This window comes from Neolamprologus brichardi, chromosome 3 (genome assembly GCF_056152115.1).
Source record: "Neolamprologus brichardi isolate AB-2024 chromosome 3, ASM5615211v1, whole genome shotgun sequence".
NCBI classification, from domain to species: domain Eukaryota; kingdom Metazoa; phylum Chordata; class Actinopteri; order Cichliformes; family Cichlidae; genus Neolamprologus; species Neolamprologus brichardi.
The window spans coordinates 16,822,930-16,842,779 of NC_142106.1; the positions used below are offsets into that span (position 1 = coordinate 16,822,930).

The 19,850-nt window shown below is 37.1% G+C and overlaps 2 protein-coding genes across 2 annotated transcripts; both read right to left on the reverse strand.

Annotated features, from left to right (window-relative positions):
• Nucleotides 1-2,742: 2,742 nt before the first annotated feature.
• On the reverse strand, nucleotides 2,743-9,779 carry LOC102798791 (L-amino-acid oxidase-like). Its single transcript, XM_087839179.1, has 7 exons — nucleotides 9,732-9,779; nucleotides 8,922-9,151; nucleotides 7,901-8,013; nucleotides 7,593-7,797; nucleotides 5,295-5,363; nucleotides 5,043-5,179; nucleotides 2,743-3,544 (listed from the first exon to the last, which is right to left on the reverse strand). Exons 1-7 carry the CDS (start codon nucleotides 9,760-9,762, stop codon nucleotides 2,743-2,745), a joined length of 1,587 nt encoding a protein of 528 aa, XP_087695305.1. The 5' UTR covers nucleotides 9,763-9,779.
• A 1,310-nt stretch (nucleotides 9,780-11,089) lies between these two features.
• Nucleotides 11,090-16,231, reverse strand: LOC102799942 (L-amino-acid oxidase-like). Its single transcript, XM_087839180.1, has 7 exons — nucleotides 16,207-16,231; nucleotides 15,410-15,633; nucleotides 14,101-14,213; nucleotides 13,751-13,952; nucleotides 13,169-13,237; nucleotides 12,628-12,764; nucleotides 11,090-11,897 (listed from the first exon to the last, which is right to left on the reverse strand). The coding sequence occupies exons 1-7, from the start codon at nucleotides 16,229-16,231 to the stop codon at nucleotides 11,090-11,092; spliced, it is 1,578 nt and encodes a 525-aa protein (XP_087695306.1).
• Nucleotides 16,232-19,850: the final 3,619 nt, after the last annotated feature.

Below are 19,850 nucleotides of genomic sequence, written 5' to 3' on the forward strand. Positions count from 1 at the left end.
CTGATCTGTTAGTTTCATTTGTAAATGCTTTATACGGTTCTCTCACAAACAACCAAATCGTTTTATAATTTGTTTTTCTATTAGAGTCCATTTAAATGCTTTGTTACTTAGACTTTCTAAATGATACAATCAACCATTAAACACTTTCTAAATAACGTTTTGTGCAACCTGATTGTGAAATTATTAATTCATTATTCATAATGTGTAACTGACACTGATATAAACTAATACCTTAGTAGTAATTGATACTGTGTAGCTATAATTATAATAGAACCCATCTGTTACTCCTACTGCAAGGCTCACCACTGTCACTGCCATTTTCACATGTCCAGCCCCAGGTTCAGATAGTTCCCTTTTACGCCTGACTTGCTCATGCATGTTCTCACCCTCTCAATGTAGTATTTAGATTATGATGATTGTACTCTTGTCAGATTACAACCATATTTAAATCAAATAGAGATTGATGTTGAAGAATGTGGATTGTCATGTGAGAATGACCTGATGAGAAATCTAATTCAAGTGAAAGTACAATGAGTGAACCATGAAGTGAAGTATAGCAGCGGTCCCCAACCCCCGGGCCTCGGTACCGGTCCGTGAGTCGTTTGGTACCGGGCCGCGAGAGTTGAGGCTCAGGTGTGAAATGTATGGTTTTCAAGGTTTTTATCGGTTTTCAGCGTTATTTTGTTATTGTTTTTATCGTTAACTCGGTTTTCCTGGGTCTTTTCACGTGTGTTATAAATAAATTTTCTTTTTTTCGGTACCGGTACTAGTTTTATTTTGTTGTATTTATCCGTGACACCTTAAAGGCCGGTCCGTGAAAATATTGTCGGGCATAAACCGGTCCGTGGCGCAAAAAAGGTTGGGGACCGCTGAAGTATAGAATTAAAGACATGTCATTTTAATGTACAACATAGAAAATAAGAACATGTATCAATGTGGTTTTAAAGTTTAGAGTTAAAATTTTGTTTTCAATCATATATGCAAAAAACATCAGAGGATGATAACGTGTGGCTGGACATCGAGTAATTGTAAGTTCACGATATGAATTGGATGTCCAGACAGGGGGAGGCAAAGGGAAAATGAGTGTAAAAGAGGGTGCCGAGGAAGATTACTTTACTTTACTTGCTCTAGTTCTTGCAAGTAGCAGAAAAAAAAAATATGAACATGACACCCAGGGAGTCCATAGTTAGACATTATAGCCAGTAACGCCAGAGGAGCAGCCTTTGCCTCAAACCTTTCTGTTGGCTTATTTTTGACATGTTAGAAAATTAATTCAGAAGAATTTGGATATTCATGTTTTCCTGCTGCATCGGTGAGAAGTCATGCACATTTCTCTTCTGCAAACTCTCTCCTCCCAGATATTCGAACAAAATCAGCATTAAGTCAGAGTCGGGTAATTAGATAAGAATAATTAGAGTGATCAGATCACATTTGGACACAAAAAAATAACCAGAACTGAACAATGCTATGATTTCTCTGAAGTACCTTCAGGAAAAACTGCTGTCTAGATGGTAAACACAGTGGCACATTAAAATGAGAACAGGTGGATACTTCATTTAACAAACTGCAGAGAATTATATAAAAAAAAGAGAAGTGAGACTTATTGGAAAGTTTTTAAAATGCTAATTAATGTTAATACTTCTGTATGCTCAATTGATCTTTAAATTGTTAATTGATAAGCTTGAAATAATAACATTAAACTGTTATTTATAAAAACATTTATAAAAAATATTTCAAGGTTTTGTTTTTGTTTTTCTTTGTTGCACTACAAATCACTGTTATCAGTATCACACCCACAATGGCGATCCAAGAAACAGATAACCTCACATGTGCACGTCAGTCAGTAAGTCAGAATTGCTGCTGTTGGTTTCAAACAAACATTTTCAGTGCTATAAACCAGCGGTCCCCAACCTTTTTTGCGCCACGGACCGGTTTATGCCCCACAATATTTTCACGGACCGGCCTTTAGGGTGTCGCGGATAAATACAACAAAATAAAACTAGTACCGGTACCGAAAAAAAGAAGATTTATTCATAACACACGTGAAAAGACCAAGGAAAACCAAGTTAACAATAAAAAAGAATAACAAAACAACGCTAAAAAACGATAAAAACCCTGAAAACCATACATTTCACACCCCAGCCTCAACTCTCGCGGCCCGGAACCAAACGACTCACGGACCGGTACCGGTCCATGGCCCGGGGATTGGGGACCTCTGCTATAAATCACACACTTTAACAGCTTGGTTCCAATGATTAACAAAAAAAACCAAAACACACACACTTTTTAATTGCCCCGTGGGTTTAAATAAAGTATTTTTCATTTAAATTGAAAGTCTTACATAGTGTTAGCTCTGCCTTGAAATGTCAATACAAACAAAGAAAACACTAGAGAGCAGTGCTACTAGTACTACAGGTTGCACAGTTGTGACTTTTTCTTTAAAAGAAGGGATTCAATGAGCCCCTTTTCAAGATTTCTGGACAGAATTGGACAGACATGGACTAAAATTATCATTAAACATAACTTTAAATAGGATAATCTTAAGAACCTTAAGAAATGCAACATAACCCAGTATTTACTGTTTTGGAAACAGGGTGAATACTATTTAATAACATTTAGAACTGTAAATAAAAACCTTTTAGAAACAGCTTCTTATTTTTGACATTTGTCAAATAAAATATCACAAAATGGATATATATTACTTCAGTCAAACTGTTTGGTCTAGAGTACATATTTGACATTTCAGAGCTCATTTCGATCTTGATTTCTAGCCAACTCCTTGTGTGCAGCGTCGCTGATGTTTTTAGCTGCTCTTATAGCTGATTTCATAGATGTCTCAATCCAAGCATGAGGGAAGGCTGTGTGCTCCCCAGCAAAGTGGACTCTGCCTTCACTTCTGAAGAGCTCCTTTGCGTACTCTATGTGTTGGTATGGCGCGAAGAAAGCAAAGCCACCCAAGCTGTATGGATCAATGCCCCACCTTTTCACCACAACCCCAATGCAGAGGTCCCACACCTTCTCACCATGAATCTTCGCTAAATCTCTCAATGCTAGCTCTTTAAGGTCTTCATCGGTTGCAGCTTGTAAAAACTGGGCGTCATCAGCCCAGGTGTAGGAAGCCAAGAGGACACCAATTGTTTGATTTCTTGGGAAAGTGTGGCTGGGGTAGTAGATGTAACGAGAGGGCCGGTCTGTGATACTCTTTCCTCCATGGATCCCATCGTCCACCCAGAACTTCCTCTTGAAGGTGAGGATGATTTTAGTGGAGCATTCATAGTGGACAGCCCGCAATGCCTCCATTTTCTGGATGGAGAGAGGTGGGTAGAAATCCAGGAAGAGGGCAGCTTTGGCTGTGGTTGTTACTAAGACGGCATCACCAGTAATGTATGTCAAAGCTGACTCGCCCTTTCTTCTATATGACACGGTTACACCCTCATTTGACTGGCTGATGAATTTGACTTTGGAGTTGAAGAGGATGGGGGCATCAATGAAAGAGAGAAAAGCTTTGGGGAGGAGATCTGTCCCACCAGTTATTTCATCATACCTTAAAAAACAAACAAACACAAAAACATGTTTGTGAATGTCATACAGCCTGAGCTTTTGTACAGAATCAGTGCAAAGACCTTAGGACCATGCAGTGGTGATATAAACAGTTGAATTTAAGAGGAAATTAGTTAGTAGTCAGCATTTAGGAATAGAGGAACATTGCTCTACCTAGATGTGTAAGTAAATTATATTTACCATCACATTTCTTTGTTATTTACTTACTTTGATGTTACCCTATTCATGTTCAATTTTACAGTTGTAGTATTTTGTGGTGGGTGTATGACAGAGACATGGTTATAACCTCATATTTGTTTCCAACTTGTTTGTTTTTAGTTTCAAATGTTACATATACAGCAAACTGGTTGCTTCCTTTGTGATTAAATGTTATAACATTAAACTAATTGAGTAGCTGATATAAGTATAATTTTCAACAGGAATTGTGAGAGATTCCCTAACCCTTTAAAACCGGTTGGAGCGGGCACGCTCCGTTTTGCGCAACTACTTTTAAATCCTGGTAGCTCTGCAACCACGTAAGCTAGCGTAATAATTTTTTTTGCATATGAAACCGGAGGAGTTGTACTTACATCTTATGCCATCAGCTTGCCCTAGGTCACGGTTTCCTTCCACATATAGCTTTGCAAAAACTGCATAAAAAGCGCTTGCAGCAACAAAAACATAATATTCCAGAAACACGCTTTGCTGATCCGATCAGCTGTTCATAACACTTCCTACATTGAAATAGACGTCAGTGCGAACTATTGCATGTCCGCCATTACCTCCCCGAAACCGGAAGTGACATCATTTTCGCGGAAAATTTAGTTTTTTACTTGTAGTCCTTATAAGCTTATACTGGTGTTTTTATAAGTCATGTTTGACTTTATGACTTTCTGTATCGTTTCTGGGATGCTTAGGACTCATATTGCACTGCTGGAAATAGTTTATTTTGATGCATATGCGTTTTTCCTGCAGTGTATAAAAATTGGTGTATTTCAAAAATAAAACTATGAAGACACTCAAAATAAATTTCCTGTGGTGGCAAACTAGTTTGTGCAACTTTTTTGTATTTACAATTTTGAGGGATAAGCCTCTTAAATTTCTCTAACTAGAAATATATGTTAAAAAAACAAAAATGATTTTCAATTTTTTTGTAGTTTATTGCACTTTCTTGCAATTTATGTAATTACTATTTACTTAATGCAGACATATTATTAAAATTTGGGCTATAATGGTTGTATTGATGTATATCCTTGAAATGCTCCCAAAAGTGGCACTACAGCATGTAAAAATATAATATAAGCTCTGGCGGACTTGGTTCTATGGTAGGTCTTAAAGGGCTAAGAATTTGCTTATAAGTAAATCCAATCAAGGAAATCCAACTAGAACATTGTACTGGTTCAGGATTGTGAACAAAACAAGAACAAAAATAAGATTTGATTATTCTTTCTTTGCATTGTTCACGACTACCATCACTTCCTTGTTAAGTCTAATAATCTTACGTTGTGCTATCGCTGACATCATTCTCGACGTAGAGCATCTCAGTCAGAGCCAGATGCATCATGCTCTGTTCATTCAGTAACTCTGCAATCATAACCACTGCCTCTGGACTTAAACCACCTTCCTCTTTCAGGTACTCCTATAAAAAAAGAAGGTTGTACATGGTCTTTTAGTAAATTTATTTTTTTTATGTTATCCAATAACGACCTAATATCATAACAGGCACTATTTCAGAAGATGATTCTGCACTTTACCTTCACTGAATAATGGTCATATTTTTTAAATGCAGCTTTGCATCCATGGGCTTTAATTTCATCTCTCACCTTGAAAGAAAAGATACATACACAAGTTATTTCCAGTGGTTCTGTATGCAAAGTCAGAGCAGAGCTCATTTAGTATTGCAATTGTGTTGACAATAGTGATGTGCGATACCACTGATTTCCTTTCCGATCCGATACCAAGTAAAATCCAGGGTGGTATCGACGATACTGATCCAATACGATACTCCAATACGTGCAAAAACTTAATGTTTCATTGTATTTCATAATACAGTATAGAATTGCATTATGTCATTGTAATAATAATATAATAATATAGCTTCACAATGATTACAGGACATCAGACTACTTGTTCTTATTGCTTAATGATGCAGAATAATCATATAGAAATAAAAAACCTGAAGTTGTGAGCTATTTGAACACGTTGCCTGCCTGCAGCACTAAAGGACTCTGCGAGAGACGTCTGTCTCGCCCTAGCAGCACCTGTCCCTCTCCTCCTCTTCAGTTCGCCTCAACATAAGCTCATCATATTCTGTGATATGATTTACTCTGAGGTGTTTGACGAGGTTAGTGGTGTTGCCATAACACCTCACTGTCTTGCCACATGTATCGCAAACTGCGTCTTGGCTGTTTGTGGAGGTAAAATATGTCCACACATGACTTCGTTTACGCTCAGCCATTGTTATGAGTGCGCACGCCAGGTGCAGTGTTGCCAACTTAGTGACTTTGTCACTATATTTAGCGAGTTTTCAGAGCCCCTTAGCAACTTTTATTCTAAAAAAAACGACTAGTGACAAATCTGGTGACTTTTTCTGGTGTTATTGGAGACTTAGTTATGACAACTTTTTGACGTGAAAGCGCGTATCGCTCCTCTCAACAAGCAGCGGGTGCTGCTGTGGGCACCTCGCCCGTGCCAAAGCGCTAACAGGCAGAAGATAGTCCTCCCCCAGCTGCTATCAGGGCAGGAGATGTTCAACTCTATGCGTCCAAACTGCAAATGAATCGCGTATGAGTGAAGCCTCTGCTCCCGCACTGACTGTAACGCAATCAGTTCTTCTTTTACTGTTATGTTGTTTTGTGGATCACAACTTTTAAAACTACTTAAACACAAACACACACAAAGTAACTCCACCAGAGTGCCTATTTCGGGTCACTTTTGCCGGTCCAAGCGCAGATAAAGGAATAAGGTTGGAATTGTGACATAAAAAAAACCCCAAAAAAACAATAATCACTAAAAAAAAATTAATTTGTAATTCTAAATAAATTCTAAATGCATTTAGGACGTTTTTTTACACACTTTATGTCTCTTCTTTTTTTCTCTCTTACAACGTGGGTTACAATGATATTAGCATGACCAATTATGCAAATTAGGTGATGACGTCGTTTAGCACTTCTAGAGACTTTTAGCATATCCAATAGCGATTTTCCTTATTGAGGAGTTGGCAACACTGGCCAGGGGCTGCAACACATTTATACAGCCGTATTTCGCATATGACTATGAAAGGCGTAAGAGGAAGTAGTTTCTTCCAATTTAGACGATCCGAATGATATAGTTTCTTTCCACTGTGTTTCTGTTAATGAAAAACTACAAATTTACCCCAAAGTACTAAAATATCGATATTTTAATATGAGAATCGATTCTAGAACATAAATTACTGGGATCGGAAGAATCCGCACACCACTAGTTGACAACAGATGTCTGCATTGCATTCAGTCCATATTAATAACACATAATCGAATAGAGTCGTTACAGGAATGGAGTCTGTTCCAGCTGAGTCTTGGTAAAACACTGGTACACCATTAGGAGCCTACAACACCTATAATTTTGTCAAATATTTAATACCTACAGACATGAAGACAAAGCATTGCCCATTTGAATCTTAAAGAACTCAACAGCTCACATATTAAGATTTGAATTTAATTGGTCCTTGAAAAGTGTCAATATGGTACATTTTCTTTGGCTTCTTGTGCATTTTAACCTTTAAGTAACTTAAAAAAAAATTTTTGAGCTTTTTTTGCCTTCACTTGATAGTGTGAAGTGACAAGAAATTGTTAACTTTAATTTTCAGTAACAGTGGAATAACCATGTGGAGTATATGTCTGCATGAATTAGTCAACACTTGCATTTAAGGCGTAGGGTCCACGAAGTGCATAAATGCATTAAATTAATATTTTATAGGACAACTGCTGTCTGTTGTATTTTTAATAGACAGCTCTGCTATGGTATCACTCTGTATAAAAAGTGCCATGAATTCCTCCTACATCTTTACATACCTTCTGCAAAGCCTGCCACAACAGTTCGTCAGCTGATTTCCCTCTCTCCCTCTCTGGCAGTTTATAATTCAGGATGTCGGGGTTTGCTGTCACTGCGTATGTCCTCGTCCTGTTCCGTTCATTAACCAAGTAAAAAGTGTTGGAGTCATACATGATGAATGGATTCAGCTTGAGCCCCATTTCTTTGATGTACCAGCGGATGATCCTGTTAAAGCATGAGGTCATTCGCTTGTTATTGTTTATAATGCAGTACAAAAACTGGTCATTTGAGAGCAAAACTTGACAATGTTTGACATTCTTTTACTCACTGGTGGTTACTCGGTATCCTCATTGCACCCAAATCAGCATACCAGCCATTTTCTTCATCCCTGTAGGTCTCCACCCTTCCTCCCACACGAGGACTAGCTTCTATGATGGTTACCTTAATCCAACAGTTCAAGAGAAAAAGCAATAAACAAAAATATTGTGGAAAATATATACTTTTGCTGTTCTTTCTTGGAACATCTAGAAACATACCATATTGTTATAAATCCAGAGAATTAGACACATGTAATGATCCAGGAGTGTTGTACATAAGCCATTTGGACTTTATTTATAATGAGTTTAAATGAATTTTAAAAAAAAATATGAGAAAGGTTGATAGGTAATTGTGTTTGTTCTTGTCTATCACTCTCGAATCACATTCTGATCTCAGAGGAATCTTAAAAATGCCTCATCCATGCCATTTCACTACTGTGCACCTTTTGTTTTTTTACAGAAACATGAAGTCCAAAGACGTTTGTATCAAATTCAGACATGAAATTACTTCTACTAGGGCCCAAAACACAACTTATGTGATTGATAAAGTTTGTATGATTGTTAGCAGGCTCTTAAAAAATATATTTAAAGAGAATATTTACAAGAACTTTTTACGAGAGCCTTTCGGACCACTGCAAGACCGGACAAAATTTAAAATATTTGGAACTCCTTATCCTTCTGGATCCAGAACCTCATAGTGTGAAGTGGACCATTCTTGGGATTTTAGAAATCATCTATGTTTTGGGGTTGGAGATGATTTTCATATAAAAGAAAATTGCATTGACTGGATACAATAATTAGGCATGAATAACAAAATGTGTTAAATGTTTTTGTCCTTTTAAAAGTAAGGGAAGATTTTATATTTTAAACACTTTTAAATATAAAATGATATCATTGGAACAGATGTATTCTACTTAAAAAAAAAACATTTTCTTGCAACATTTTTTTAACCTGCAGATGGCAGTGCTTGCATTCACTGGATGGAAAACAAACAACATAACTAGCATACACATATTCAAATGTTGCATGTACCTTGTGTCCTGCACCTTCCAATAGCTTGGCAGCCGTCAGCCCAGCGATCCCAGCCCCAACAATAATAACATGATGAGACTTCTTGATCTGAGGAAGGCCAGTCGTCACTGTCTCCATGAGCTGATAATTATCGTCATCCTCCAGACATTTAGCCAGCTCTTCATTCATGCTGGCGACAGCAGCAGTGGGATACAGAGCCAACAGCAGCACACTGATGGCAAATGAATGGACTGAAGATAAAAAGAGATTTTAAAACATTTATGTTCTGAATAACATATAACATACATATTATACGTATTATATTACATTACATATTACATAATCCATATAAGTTAATTTAAGGTTGTGGAGTTACAATTTCAGTTACTAATAACTTTGAGCCACAATGTATGATGAATGTGCAAAAAACTTATTAAAACTAAAACCTTAAAGTATTTCTATTTCCCAATTCCCAAATTGCATAGAACAATATTCTTGTATGAATCGGTGTGACTAGGTGAATAAGGTAAATCCAGTAAAAAGCTTTAAGTACTCGGGTAGAGTAGAAAAGCACTATATAAGAACCCCTCCATTTACCATTTTGATACTCATATTGACTTCCTGGGATTATAGAATGTCAACACCAAGTGTTTCAGGACACCACGTGGTATGCACATTTTAATGATGATCACAAACTCAACAAAGAACAGCAAACTATGCAAGAAGAGCGCTGGAGCTTGGAATCATTACACATTAAAAAAAACAAACAAACATTACAGGAGTTTTTACATTTTCAAGACCAAAATTAAAGATTGCACCAGAATTACTCACAAAATTTCCACTTGGCGAATTGTGGCTTCATCTCACTTTGCTCAATGGTTTTCCTTATGCCTTTGGCAGCAAGTAAAGAACAAGACGAAAAACAGAATTAGAATGAGAAATAGAAACTGGGATCTCGATACAGTACCTTTTTCTTTCATCTTCATATTTGTGAATTTCAAAAAGAGGAAGCATTTATATCCCAAAATGTTACCACAGCAGCTGTAGTTTTACTTTCACTTCTGCCAGTGCTTTGCAATACTGCTGTTTTTATTCTATTATCAGAGAAAATTCATTAACACTATTTACAAAGAATTGTTGTGTTCTCTTTTCTTTCTAAGGACAGGAGAACACAACTATTCATATCCTATATGATATCCATCAACATAAACCCACATACATGCTCAAATCCTGAAAGAACAGATGGGAATGCAGCAGATAACTCTAACCCTTGGAAAAATTCCTCCAATACCTTCACTTTTCTAACTGCTTTATTGTTTTTTTTAATCTATCTATACAAATGCATTTGGTGCTGCATTTATCTAATCCCTATAAACATTTTGTTTTACTTTGTAATAAAAAAAAGTCTAGAAAGTCATTTGTAGTCATCTTTTAAAAACCATAAAAATATGATAAACCTACACGAATATAATACAAGTATTATTTTTACCAAGCAGAAATAAAACTATATTACCGTTTAAAAGGACTTGCTAATCCGATGTAACTCGTGTCTCCTCCTTGTCGTTCACTTCAGTTCACTCCTGTTTATACTACTCACCTGACTGCCCCATCCTAAAGGACAGGCTTGCCCCGCCTCTTTTGAAAATGAGGCTTCAGTTTTGGTTTCAGTTTTTCCCTGTCTCGTGCGGTCAGATGATATACAAACACTGTTTGGGTCCTATGATGAGAAAAATGTAACTTCCTTTAAATCTTTTATCATTCTGTCATTTGCTAAACAAACGTCTTTCCAGAAGTCACGTGTTTTCAGTGGCACCACATGCAGGACGTATATCTTTGAGCAGGTTTGATTATTACAAAGAAAAGAATGAGACCATAGACATTAACTTTGTGTAACATTGCCACTTTATTGTGTGAAAATGCTACATCACAAAAAGTCTTTGATACAGATACAGTTTTTAATAATATATCTCTATCACCACTAATTTACCAAGGCCTTTTATATTGAAAGTGAGTAGTACAGCACAAAAAAGAGATCAATTAACAAAAGGATAAAAAGCTGTAAGCGCTGAAACAATAATATTTAGTATTGTCACTTAGCTAATTCATGGAAACGATTGGTTTGTAATAAGTAGATAAGTGGTTTAAGGATCCTTCTTTTGAAGATTGTTGAAGACTAAATATGTCAGACCCTAGAGTTCATTTCTTTTTCGACATTTAGCTGACTCTGAATTCAGCAGCACAGCTCTGTTAATGTTTTTCGCTGCCCTTATTGCGGATTTCATGGACGTCTCAATCCAAGCATGAGGGAAGGCTGTGTGTTCACCAGCAAAGTGGACCCTGCCTTCACTTTTAAAGAGCTCCTTAGCATACTCTAAGTGTTGGTAGGGTGTGAACAGAGCAAAGGCACCAAGGCTGTAAGGATCCATACTCCACTTTTTCACCACCACCCCAGTGCAGAAATCCCACACCTGCTCACCGTGAATCTTTGCCAAATCGCTCAGAGCCAGCTCTTTGAGGGCTTCATCACTTGCACCTAGGAAGAGTAGTGAATCATCACCCCAGGTGTAGGAAGCCAGGAGGACACCGATGGTTTTATTTTTTTGGAAACTGTGGCTGGGATAGTAGATGAAACGAGTAGGCCCGTCTGTGATGCTCTTTCCTCCTCGGATACCGTCGTTTTCCCAGAACTTGTTGTTAAAGGTGAGGAGGATTTTAGTGGAGCTGTCATAATGGACAGCCCTCAGTGCCTCCATCTTTTTGGGGGACAGAGGTGGGATGAAATCCATAAAAAGAGCTGCTTTTGTTGTGGTTGTTACTAGGACAACATCAGCCTGAAGATCAGTAAGAGAGGACTGTTGTCCGGTTTGGTATGATACAACGACTCCTTTGTGTGAGTGACTGATACGCTTGAGTCTAGAGTTCAGGAGAATAGGGATATCAAGGACAGTAAGAAAAGCTTTAGGGAGAAGATCAGACCCACCAACAACTTCAAAGTACCTATAAAAAAGAGACATAAAAATAACATTTTATTATTATTGCAGTTAATATCTGTAGGAAATTATTTACATGTACAGTTTCTACAATTCCATTTTTAGGTTCTAATGAACTGCTCAGAGCAGGCAGAAGCAAATACTGCATTGTGTGTGTGGCTGTTGGATCATATTAAATGTTTGCATCTCTTCTGCTGCATGTTCTAACAAGTCATCACAATGCTATGGTGTCTTGCTTCATGATAAGTGCTTCATACCTTGCGGCAAAGGTAAGGCCCTCATGATAAACGTAGTGAAGCGCTTACATAAAAAGAGCAGGATATATCAAAACAAGTCGTGCCAAATGACTGTTAAACTGCTCCGTCTTTCTGGATTGTCTGCATTGTTTATTGATATGCTTGCATGCACTGAAAACTCATAGATACTTTTTTATATTCTACATAAAGACATGAAAAATTGCAGTTGCTGTTCGCAAATTCATAACATATATTTTATATTTGAGGCCTTTGCTGCTATGTTAAATGGCTCAAATGACACATTTAAGCTATTATATATTATTACATTAGTTTTTGCTTGGATTAATCATGTGTGCGACTGTCTCTTTTTGTGACCAAATGGTAGAGAAGCACTCTTAATTTTGTTGTAAGCTCTACTTGGGTGATAATAAAGACATTTTAATTATGTTTTTACACATAAATGTAAACATGAAGAAGGTTTGAGGAGTTGTCAGGGCCTACTTGGTGCTGTCACTGATGTCAGTTTGGTCATAGATCATCTCACTAAGTGCAGTGTACATAAGACTCTGTTCGTTGAGGAGTTCTCCAATCATTCTCAATGCTTCGGGGCTCAGATCTCCTTCTTCTTTCAGGTACTCCTATTTGCAACAAACAATTACATTTTGTGAACTCAGGATGTACATTAATATCATCTGATTAAATGTTTTTGCTAGTTTTACTTGCAAACATCAGTGTCCAAACACTGACACACATTTGTGTTGTAACAATTACAACCACCTCTTTCAGTTTTGTGGTTCATGGTTAAAAAGTAAAATGATGTAAGTATTTTTTTTTTTATTAAAATAAATATTTACTAATGTTTTTACTAGTTTATGTTATCCATATACCCTTATATGTAATAAAATGTGGCAATCATTTAAATGTTTAGCATTTAGAAATGCCAATCCAAGTACTCTGATTCTTCAGAATGTATCCTCATGATTCACTTAGTCAACCAGGACTGTTCTCATTTTACCATTCATTATCTCATTATGATTTATACCTTCACGGAATAATGGTCATATTTTTTCAGTGTAGCCCAGCAGCCATGAGCCTCCACCTCATCCTTTACCTACCAAAAAAGGAGAAAGAACAGTTGCTTATGGAAAAACTCCAGAACCTTACTTATTGCATTGATTCCTTTTACAATGAGCAGTCAGAAATGTCCATGTTAGTCTACAATATACTTTCATGACTGAAGGAGCAGGTGCAGTTGGTGAAATTAATTTTAATTTCTTGCTTTGACATTTCAGAATATTTTCTGTCAAAACATTTGTCATGTTACGTAGTGTTGAGTAGAAAATGTTTAAATGCATTTGAGTGTGCTTAATTTAGTTGAACTGCTTTAATGATTTGAACAGTTTAAAATTCAAGGAAACATACATGTTCATGCATCACTAACCACTCTAAGATTCCCTTTTTTTGTGCTAGTGGTCGGTGACGAGTTATGTGGTCAATAATGATGAAAAAGGGTTCCATTTTTGCAAAAGTTGCAAATTGAATAACTGGAGGAATTAGCTACTGTATGTTTCTTCATCCAACTCTTTTATGCCAGAGACGTTTGACTCTCTTCCTTTTTTCTCACCTTCTGTAAAGCTTGCTGAAGGAGTTCATCTGGTGACTTCCCTTTTTCACTTGGCCACACGTTGTACCCAAGAACATCGGGATTTGCTTGTGCTGCAAATGTTCTTTTCCGCTTTCCATTAACATGGTAAAAGGTGTTAGGGTTATCCATGATGAATTCATTCAATTTGACCCCTAGGTCATCAGCAAACCATTGCACAATTCTGTAGGAAGACAAAGTCAGTGGTAGCAGAGTTAGATATATATGATCCCCGATGTTACAGATAAGGAAAACACATGTTTACAAGGTTTTCCTTTGATTTGATTTAATGCAAGCCTTTGGTGGATTTAATCTGTATAGTTAAAACTTACCGGTGAAAACTTGGGATCCTCATGGCCCCCAGTTCAGCATACCACCCATCTTTTTCATTTCTGTAGGTTTCAAGCCGTCCACCAACACGACCACTTGCTTCTACAATAGTTACCTTAACAACCACATGAATTAGAATTAGAAACACCATGGTGACACTAGAATAATGACTGTTATGCAATTGTTTATCCATAATAACAGATGGATTTTAAGATGGACTGTTATGATTGTTGTGCATATGTTATGTAAATGTTGACACATTTGCGTAACAGATGAAAGTTCCCGGTTAGTTTTCAGAAGGAGTTACAAACCCTTTGGAAAGTAACAGGCAGCCAAAATGAATGATAAAAACAGATATGTAGAGCCAAACACTTGTGGGGAAAAAAAAGGGTGGTGTTGTAGTATTTAGGAAATATCAGTATTAATGGTATTTAGGAAATATTAAAAACAATATTGTTACTGCTTCTGCTGGTACAGCTATTGTTAATGCATGCTCACAAATGGATGTAAATCCCAAAAGGTTGATTCTGTTTATGAGATTTGGGCAAACCTGCAGTCAGCTGAGACTGAAGAAGTCACTTGGATGAGTGATGAAATGTTTCTCCCACTGAATACGCTACATCCAGATGAACAGAATCAACCTTTTGGGAACTATTGTTAATGTTTTTGCTACTTGTTAGGTGCCATTGCTTCTATTAGATTAATCATACTGATAATACAGTCCTCTTTGTAGCCTCTATCCTAACTACACTTGCTAATGTTTGTTTTATTATTTACCATTTATTATTTATTGATCTACCTTATTTTTAAGTTTTACTACAACTACCAAGTTTTATGCAAAGCTTAAAAACAAGGGCTGCTTTTGCTCCTCCTGAGTGGAACACTAGCAAATAATGAACTATTACTTTATCCAAAAAATTAGAAAAACGATGGAGAATTGAAGTGCCCAGTATTATAGGAAGGCTTTGACACTGACGGTGGTGGTGAGCCATGGATGGTTATTGTGAATATTGTTTTTGATGAGAAACTTTGCTGTGAATCTCATGGAAATAGTACAGAAAAAAGAAAAGGGGGAAGTAAAGAATCATGATACCAAAATCCCCATAAAGGTGATAAAGGTGTGTTTTTAAAATGTCATAAGTTTACACTGTTAGAAAAACGTAACTTACGTGGGATTTGCACTTTTTTTTTTTGTTTTCTTACAGGTTGTAAATCTTCAGAAATCTCTTTGATTTGACAGCTAACATTGCATTTAGATTGTCATTACATTATAATATTCTTATTATCAGGATATATATGTGATACATGTACCTTGTGTCCTGCATCTTGCAGTAATTTGGCAGCTGTCAACCCAGCCATTCCAGCTCCAACAATAACAACATGATGAGATGTATTTATGTGTGGAAGACCAGTCTTTGCTGTCAGCAGCAGTTCATTATAGTCTTTGTCCTCCAGACAATCAGCCAGATGTTCCTTCAGCCTGGCAGCTGCTGTGTGACTGTGGTACACAGTGAACAGCAACACAGTGACAGCACCTGGAAACACAGTGAAAGGTAAAATATTTCTTTCTTTCTTTTAAAACAAGAGGAAAGCAATTTTTTTAAGCAACACATCAGACAAAATTGCTGAATACTATCGAATCAAAGTCTAGTTGAGTAACTATTTGATTGCATCACAGACATTGTCTCATTATGTCAGTAGGCTAGAATAACCATTTTTTTACCCCAAAAGAATGGGTAAGGTTCCTCCTGTCACAGTGTCACATGTATTTTATGGAAAGTCCAGAAAATGACTTCTGCTGAAGTAAGAATGGAGTGATTAATGTGAATGAAACCCAGAAAAAAGCAGAAGTAGAATACTTTTCAATCATTGCCGCAGACAGGAATGTGTTTGAGGAACTGAAGAAAGGGAATGTGCACTTTCAGCAGATTGAGTATTGCACTTTCCAACATTTACAAGACAGATACCGGGATTCACAACTGCCTAACAAAACAGGTTTCTTGCTGTTGAGCAGCCACAGCCTCAGTCAGGTAAGCGATCGCAATGAATTCAAATGAAATGAAACAATAAAGTAAGAAAAAAAATGTAAGGGTTAATTTAGTACTCACTTAAATTCCATTGGACTTTATCCATCTTAGTTATTGTTGCTATGTTCTTATGCTATTTGAAAAGACAGAAGAGGAAGAGAAAAATAGTTATCTTTCAAATGAAATAAATCATTCCCCCACCTAATCCCCTGCTGTCCCCTAGAAACAATGCATAATAACTTCAATATCTGAATTAGATTTAAACAAATGTCACCTATGTATTTATCTGTCACAGTCCTCAAGTGCGTCGCGACAATTTTCCTCCCTCCACTTTGTTTTCTCTCGCTATTCCTTTTCTTCAGTGTGCTTGCTGCTGTGTGTGGGTGTGTCTACCTACCTGACAGGGGCAGGATCCTGCTGGGATATCAGCCCTATCCTGGATGCACCTAGTTCAGTCAAGCACTTGTGCTCTAACTGCGGAGTGTGCGTCACTTGGTGGAGATGAGAGATTCTGTTCAGGAGAAGCAGAGGACTCTGATTCATGGGACCTCCCTTCTGTTGAATTTCTAAATAATGGACTTTTTAACTGATAACCTCAGAAAGATTTTGTAAATAGCACATCACACTTGCACTGTAAATAAACTCACTAAACTAAACTTGCATCTTTGAGTCATGAATTTGAGTCAGATGATTCATGACTCTAAGTATTAAGTAAGTATAATAAATTCTTACCCCTTAGGAGCATAAACATCACATGCACAGTTTGAGTCACTTGAGGTGAACAAGCATCTTATGTGCTTTCATTCATTGACTGCTGTGTAAAACATCCAGACACGAATCATTTCGACTTGACAAACAGGTTAGATCAAGTCATCGAGTCAACGATCATCCATCAGGTCATTTAAAGTCAAAAGAACTGTGCCACAAATGAAGTGAAAGTAAAGCAAACCTATATTTCTTTGATTGTTTAATCCAGGATTTTATGTGCTAACCATATGCTTGTCATTCACTGTATCACATGTGCTGTGGTTTCCAGATGAAGGCGTGACAAGTATATTTTTATTGCTGCGCAATTTTGTCATTTCCAGTGGAATTTTCAAATTTTCTTTTATGGTGAGATTTGAAGGCAAACTTACAAAATAAAGATTATTAAAAAGATATCACCCAAATAAACTAAAAAAAAACCCAGAAAATGCTCCGCCAAACCAAGGACATCAGGTTGCAATATAAAGTAGAGGATGCATAAAACAGAGGACCATCTAAACTTTATTACCATACGAAAAAGGCATTTGGTTAATGCAGGACCTTCTTACTATACTTATAAACAAGACTAAATAGCTGGTGTGTTTCACCTTGAACTTGGTTCAAGGTTCTTTATTTGTCACATGCATAGTTATACAAGTATAACACACAGTGAAATGTAACCTGACACGCTCCTCGACATGTGCAAAACTGGGGGGGGGGGGGGGGGGGGGGGGGGGGAGATAAATGGGTGAAAATAAAAATGGGTTCTTTACCTCTGAATCAGTCCTGGCCCTCTAAAAGCTCAATCAGGAGATATATTAGCACTTTGCAGGTATTGCACAGGGAACAAAGATTAGAAGTGTCACATCTCATTATTAACTCCTCAAGTGAGTACATGAACTGTTATGATCAGTAGGAGAGTGATTTAATGGAAAAACAACTAGGCAAAAGTGGTAATTTGGGATGGTGAGGTGCCACGTAGATGCAATTTCCTATACCAGGGTGCAATTTTGTTCTGCTTATCCAATTCAGGGTCACCTTATCCAGTTGCCATAGAGCAAAAAGCAGAGGGTAGTCCATACAGGCTGTCATCTTGCTGTAGAGCAAACACTCAATGAAGAATTGTTAATTAACATAACTTTATGTGTGGAGAAAGACTGCAGAGGGAGGTCATGCAGACATAGGTAAAAGCCATACAAACAGACCCAGCCAGGATTTGAACCCAGGACCCAAGTGCTACACACCATGAGAATTCTTGAATGATAGAAAATACTCCAAATAAGACTAGTAATTTAAAGTAATTAAACTTGAACATAAACTTAAAGCTGAGAAACTAAAAACTCCTTCTGTTGAGATTTCAAGGGTTTCGATATCTTACGCATGTGAAAACGAAAAACTCTGAAACTATCATTTTAGGTTGTGTGTGTGGTTGGTGTGGATGGTTAAGGATCACAGGATCTTCCATAAAACCATTTTTTTCACTTCCATTTTCAATATCATTGAAATAGTTATGTACTGATGTACATTTTTCTTCTGACAGGTTTCATTAGTGATCAAGCTAGGATTTTTATTTTTAACTCTGCCAAAAACAAAAACAATCAAAACTACAATATGCAAGTTTTTGATACAATAAATAAAGACACACCTTTATACACAGGTAACACAGGTAATCATGAAGCCATTGTTGTACACTACACAACTATATAAATAACAGATCAATCATAATCACAGATTTGCAGTGACTTAATACATTAATTCTTATAATATATATATTAATATATTTTCTTTAGCTGTTGAGTAGTCCTTTATATTTAGGCAGGTCATGTGCAGATGCCTTATGAGAAGCCGCTTCTGTCTTTGCTGAAACCCACAGAACAAAACCCACTGTGAGACCAGCCATTTTCATGTCTTACGTCTGAGAAACAGGATATAAAACAATCACATTCTGACACGACGCCTTCATCTGTAAGGGCATATCTGAAAAAAATCATGATCTAAGCAGTTGGTGCAAGTAGGATTTTTTTTTTTGCCATCTACCCTTTTTGTACAGACCAAATGACCCACAGGGCTTTCATTAAAATGTCAATCTGTTGAATCAAGTTTTACTTTCTCTTTCCCAGCTGCTAAACCTCAACTAAATCTTGTTCACACTATTGTTTGCTTCTTTTTTATGCCACTACACCCCATTAATCTACAACATTGAAAGCACAGACAAGTTCAGCGAGTTACTTAGATACCTGGAATAACATCATAACGTTATATAACGGGATTCATGTGGATGGTACTTTGACACCTACCAATTATGTTTACACTGCAGACTGTGCACAAGGCATTGCTAATAGGGAAACAGCCTTACTAGAGTGCAAAACAGGTTGATGAAACACAAAGAGCCCAAGGTGTTCACCCACCCTCCAAGCTCTGCAGAAAACCACTGTGGAAAATACTTAATCCACTGAAGCATCAACCTCCAGTGTACACAATCCAAAGGATCGTCTGCTAACATGTGGCAGACACCATAGAAGTTCCTTGTTCAGGCCCCAGTGGGTGTGACCTGATCATCTTAGTTATAGTTAGAGATGGATCATGTGACCCTGAATCCTCCCTTAGTTATGTTGCAATAGGTGCAGGCTGCAGGGGAACTCCCATGATGCCTTGTGTTTCTTCATCAGTGAACATTTTCACTCACTATGTGTTAATAGATCTCTCTGCATTGAATACTTGTTATTAACCTCTGTCTCTCTTCCACAGCATGTCTTTATTCTGTTTTCCTTCTTCTTCCTGTTAAAAGGGAGTTTGTCCTTCCAACTGTCGCCAAAGTGCTTGCTCATAGGGCGTCATATGATTGCTGTTTTTTTTTCTGTATGTATTATTGTCGGGTCTACCTTCCAATATAAAGTGCCACGTCTTAATACCTCTACTCATTACCAAGAACAGCACACTAGCAGACACTGTAACATCCTGGAGAACCAACAAAAAAGACA